Source organism: Lytechinus pictus, chromosome 17 (assembly GCF_037042905.1).
Source record: "Lytechinus pictus isolate F3 Inbred chromosome 17, Lp3.0, whole genome shotgun sequence".
Taxonomy (NCBI): domain Eukaryota; kingdom Metazoa; phylum Echinodermata; class Echinoidea; order Temnopleuroida; family Toxopneustidae; genus Lytechinus; species Lytechinus pictus.
This window is the reverse complement of record NC_087261.1, coordinates 31859534-31865651: the sequence shown is the minus strand read 5'-3', so window position 1 is coordinate 31865651 and position 6118 is coordinate 31859534. Positions and strand designations below refer to the sequence as shown.

The following is a 6118-nucleotide window of genomic DNA, read 5'->3' as shown; positions in this document are numbered from 1 at the left end:
TATATATATATATATATATATATACACATTTACTCGCACAGGATGCATGATCAGCTTTTTGTACTTTACAGCATTTGTCTTGTTGTCTATGTATGGTATGACCAGTTTCAACTATAAAGTCAATCTACTGCTCAGCATTCACCAACCTTGCCTATTCTGAGCAAACAACACTGGAAGAGGCCCATTTATTACACATACCTGCATACATTTGTATACAAAGCCTATATGTTACCTATGCCAAATCATCTCTGACCAATGTGTTTATTAAATTCAGGGGTGGCCCCAAAGTGGTAAAATCACAATTGGAATGCCCCCGGTACTCTCACATGTAACTCCAGTACTGCTAACTTTGAATACAATTATTTAATTTTCCAGAAAGAGGAAAACAAAAAAAACTTTCATTTTACAATGAAATCCTAGGTTTGTTGACCTAAAATAACCTTTAAGACCATGACCAAACATATTTCATACATGTATCATCAATGTTCAATTACCATCTCTTACAGTTTCATTTAATTTGATGATACTACTACTACTACTACTGACAATAATAATCTGTACGATTTAAAGAGCACATTTTCCATCTTCATTAAATGCTCACAGCGCTTCGCAATAAATACATTACAGGTTCAAACCTTATCAAGGAATACACTGAAATGAAAGTGACCATCCATCAAAAACACTAGGGCCATGGGGACAACAGGGGGTGCTGGTTTGATTGGATTGGCCCTGCATGAGAAAAGGCCCATTACCCTAAGATTTCTTAGAAACGGAACTAGTAATAAATTAAAAGTCGAGGATTGTAAAGTACGGGAGCATTGGTAATTATGAATCAACAAGTTATTATGACTAGGGGAAGTTTTGTAGACAATATGAAAGCCCAAAAGAAAAATCTTGAAGATTATGCATCAGGGTCAACCACTAAAGAATTTTCCAGATAGGGATGATGTGACTGTGCTTGCTGGATAACGATACGATGCATGCAGCTGCTCTTTGTAACTTCTGAAGTCTAACATTTAAAATATAAATTCTTATTCAAATTAACTGATCTGAAATTATGTTTGACCGTGAAGCATTAACCTGAAATTAAACTTATCTAATATTATGAGGCATGTTAATCATTATATCCCAAGTTTTATTCATTATCTAATAATTTCAAAATCCCTCTTAAAAATTCAAAATGTTGACCTTGGTTCAGGATTTTTTAATTAGAAACAAAATACCACATGGTCAAAGACTATTTGCCAATGCAACTCAGCAACTCATATGGTATGAATACATGAAGAGAATTTCAAGTAGATCCATTAAACAGCTTTCTTCAATTATCACCAGAACAATATACATGACCTTTGGTCTTTTGACCTCATAACATACTTGAAATACATCAGTCTTTTAATTATGAATAAAAATGGGATGGACTGATAACCTGAAAATATAATGACTAAGATAACCACCTACAGTGGGCAGTTGCATAAAAGAAAAAAAGAAGAGGGGGCAAAGAAAACGAAATATAAGATTTGAGCATGAATTGCATATTTGTGACAATTTTATTCTTACACAGAAAATAGGGAACATTGTAGCCAAGTAAATTTGCTCAAATCCTTTTGGAGCATTACACTTTGGCTACTAGCAGATGCTCCAATGCTTTTTGGTCAAACTATTTAACACTCACTAAGCCTACTGGCCATTTAGTCTATTGCAAATATGGCCTTGTCTCCTTACAGTTTTGCATTATTACAAATTTGGTTTATGAGCAGTTCATCTAATCGTACAGAATCAGTGGTGCTAGACTCAATGGCCCGTATTCTGAAGTCAGGTTTAACTTAAACTCAGGTTTAAAGTTGTGGTTTAAGTATGGACAGCCAATTGTTACATAAATCACTAACGGTAGAGATATCATATTTCAGCTCATTTGGCTCTCAAATCATTCATAATCGTCTAGGAAGTATATATAGATTATTGTCTTCACCATCGATGAATCAGGAAAGAGCACACTAAACATAAGAAACGTACAACTTAATAAAAAAATTTGATACTTTTGGCTTCCCATACTTAAACCACATTTTAAAACCTGAGTCTAAGTTAAACCTGACTTCAGAATACGGGCCACTGTATTCTGAAGTCAGGTTTAACTTAAACCATGGTCTAAGTCTGGTCTCAAATCATGGGGAGCCAAAAACTAAACAATTCTGCTTCTATTTCTTATATTTACTATTCTATATCCTTTTGCTTTCATAATGAAGAAAATACTTCAAAATAATTCAATTATCACTCCCTGAAAATTTTGGCGTCATATGAGTTAATAAATTGGATGTGTACTGTTAGAGATTTGTACCCTGATTGGCTCTCCATAGTTAAACCATAACTTTAAACCAGGGTTTAAATTAAACCCGAGTTCAGAATACAGGCCAATGAATATGTGAAATGGGTATATCCTATTCACCTGAAATTGACTAATTATAAATGAGTAAAATGGCAATTAGACCAAATTTGTAAGCAAAAAAAAAATGAGTGATAACAAGTTGCAATTGACCAATTCTTGTTGTGTCATGCTCACAAACGTGTACATCTTTGTAGTAACAGGAAATATTAAAACAATTAGGAAAACATATGAATCCCTAAAAATTTCAGTTTAAGGGTTAATAAATTTCTTGTTGCTATATCGTATATGAATATATTGAGCAGAAGTTAAATGCCATGTGTTCAGTAACATTTGTCATTCAGTAACAAAAATGATCATTAAGTCCCTAAAACTTGAGTTGTAGTACATTTATTGTAGGGCTAATTTGTTAAGCGCACATGAGGAATAATCAATCACATATAATAGGCCTACCCTTTAATCAAATCTCACATACTCTGTATCACAAAGTCACAATAATATGTACAAATAACTTACATGTCATACATTTTATCTTCTAAACTAGTTACTTCCTGCCAATATACATCTACTGAAATACCCTATATTGGTTTATTTTAATTCTCTCCTGATATCATAAAATTTGTTAAAAAAGAAAAGGGTAAACTTTTTATACACAATCTATTATAACAATTAAACTCAACTAACATTACATAAGCAAAGACTTTAAGCTTGTAAACTACATAAATTATATTTTAGTACAGATGAAAACAATAAAAATGATAATAAAATGTAATTAAATGAAATTAATTCATGACCTCTAAAGCAATTCACTATTATGCTTTAAAAAATATGTGATAATAGAGAGATCTTAATAAATAGCAGAGGATCAGACGTTAACACACCAAGAAAATATGCAGTATACATGTATATACAAATGAAATAAATATTTTGTGACAGCATGGCAAATCAAACTGGGAAAATACAAAGATAAATAGATTCTTATTTATGCACAGTTGAAATTCATGACTTCATCAATGCCAGTTCAGTTATGAATACATGCGCCAAACTTTAAAAGTTTGAAAAAACTTTTATCTAAGTAAAGCATCTTTCCAATATGAACTATGAACAGATTCTCCACTGGACACAAAAGTTGTTGCGAGGAGTTTTATGACCTTTAACCTTTGAAATCATAGCCCAAAAGTCTAATGAGATTATATTCATTTCATTTTATCTGAGACAAAATGGATCTAAAAATACCATCCCTTGTGTGTATCCCATACAACCAACACTGTGTACAGATAATCCCCCCCCCCTAAACCTGTGTAACTGTTTCAGTCATTTAAAATTTGGATGTTAACTTCCTGTAGATGATTGATCCAATCATTTAAACATGCAAGTGAAGGACATATGTAACAAACTGGTATGTTTGTACAATCCCATCTCATTTTCATGGGTCATTCTTTTGCCATTCATAGACCAATTAAATCCAACCAATCTCTTAGTTATTAACTTGTGCTTAGTAAAGATAAATGAAGCTTGCATGTGTAATAACATCGTTCATTTTGACCGAGTAGAATTTGTGCAGTACCCTTGTAAAATTATATTTTCAAATCTTGATCATTATTAAAAAAATCACTATATCAATCAATCAATCAATCAATTTATATATATATCTATATATATATATGCATACATCCTACGAAAGGGTGAAGTCTATGAATGGGTTGATTCCATCATAATACACATATAGACATAAAGACGAAGGTAGAGGGCGTTAAGGCGCATTACGAACATTGAAAGAAGAATAAAAAATTCGCCTTAAACACAGATGTAGAGAAATATACATTTACATGTATTTTTTGAACAAACATGCATTTTATATGTTGACTTTGCTGGCTTTCCTTAGTTGCGATTGCAATCGCAACTCTTTGTAAGACGGCACCAGTCGTCAATACATACCCAGTCCCATCAGGGTTAAAATCCATTTCAAAACATCTTTTCAATAATTTATACTTTTTAGTATCATCTCTGGGGCCCATCTTACGAGGAGTTGTGATTGATCTGATCAATCGCAACTATGGACAGCCAGCAATGTCAACATCTATTATGCATGTTTGTTCAAAATATTTTCCAACTTTGATGTATATTCATGCATTAACTGTTTTCTTGAAAATTCACTGTGCTTCTCTATGTTTACCAAGGACAATGTGCAAATTTCCTGTAGAAAAAATTATGACACTGATGGATTTCCATAGTTACGATTGATTGGATCACTCGTAACTCTTTGTAAGACGGGTCCCTGAAGTTAATTTCATTGGCATCTGGATTCATTGCAGTCATGCCTTATTTTGGCAAATAAAAAATTACATCACTGCAAAGAATACCTCCTGATTATCCAAGCATGAAGAGATACCACAGATATATGGTATCAAATTATTTGGGAGAAAGATTGTTTTCCTTAAATTGGGGATTTGTAAGGTGCCAAGTATTTTTTTACTCACTTGGCATAGTTGGGTTTGGAGATCTTTAGTCCCAAATACTTGGTATAAACTCCCAAGACTCATTTGGGACTTGCTATTTGTTTTTTGTACATTGTCTAGGATAAATCCAATTTAAACTGAGATTCAGAAGAAATCGTAATAGGGATTGGGTCTGACTTGATTCCACTTGTTTCAACCACAAAAGGTCTATCTAAGATCCACAGAAATTTGTAAGGACATTAAGAGAGGAAATAAGATTATAGGAATAATTTTTCCAACAGCATTGTTTGATCATTGTACTGAATTGTGCAAACACATTTGGTGAAAATGTGTTTTTTCTGTCTATTTGTACATTAATTCCTGAAAAAAAATACATATATCACAACCACAAGATTCAAATTCAAATACTCATAAAGCTGGTATTAAAAGATGCTCTGGATTTTAGCTCTAATGTAATGTTTGTCATGTCGAAACAATATTCAAAACAGTATTGAGAGGATGAGGGGTCGGTGCTTAAGGTAATACGGCCCTTTAGCGATTGATCCACTGGCGTACGTTCTCCTTGTGTCTGGTTTCATCATCAGATCCTCTCTTACCTTCCTCATCAGTTGTGGTTCTTGTAAAACTATCACGCTCAAAGGGCCCTCTGCTTACATCTAGCTGGAGGAAAGAGAGATCATAAAGTTAACAATTTGTTGATCTATCGCCCATGATTCACACATTGAAGTCATTTGAAGGAGTTGTAGTAACAGGGATCACAAATTAAAAACAAGGGGAATGGCTCATGCAGTCTTGCCTGGAAATACGCAATTAAATACACGCATGATTGAATTTTCAAGAAGAGGCAATAATTTTTTTCAATTCAAGGTAAAAAACAGTGACATTTTGTCTCGATTGAAATACCGATTTTCATGACTTCAGCTTTCAAGCTGCATGTTCCTTTTTATTGTTAATAATGCTAATTTTGAAATCAAAATTGAAAGAAAAATTTGTATACTTGCTTACCCTTGCTGGGTCGCGATGATCGTCATCTGTAACTGATCGTTGGAACTCGTCATCTGTTCTCATATTAATTTCTTCATCTGTCCTCACATATGAATCAGCATCATCGGTAGTTGCAATGTAGCTCTCATCATCTGTTCTTCCATATGATTCACCCTCGTCAGTATGACCATATCTAACATCAATAATAATTATACAGTGCATAATCAATGAAAACTACTTTGTGCGCTTTACACATAGCTCTACACTACCATGTACGACAAAATAGACATGTTTT

General features: G+C 33.2%; 1 protein-coding gene across 2 annotated transcripts in view; it reads right to left on the bottom strand.

The window, feature by feature from the left end:
• Nucleotides 1-4359: 4359 nt before the first annotated feature.
• LOC129279841 (dystrobrevin beta-like) overlaps nucleotides 4360-6118 on the bottom strand; it is a 45582-nt gene continuing 43823 nt past the window's right edge. Inside the window, exons 17-18 of one of the 2 annotated variants that reach the window (XM_054915898.2) lie at nucleotides 5845-6016; nucleotides 4360-5495 (exon numbers count right to left, since the gene is read on the bottom strand). In XM_054915898.2, the coding sequence (XP_054771873.1) occupies nucleotides 5490-5495; nucleotides 5845-6016 (178 nt within the window). In that variant the 3' untranslated portion in view covers nucleotides 4360-5489. Of the gene's footprint in view, nucleotides 5500-5844; nucleotides 6017-6118 lie in introns of both variants that reach the window. The other variant, XM_054915897.2, reaches the window with a different exon arrangement.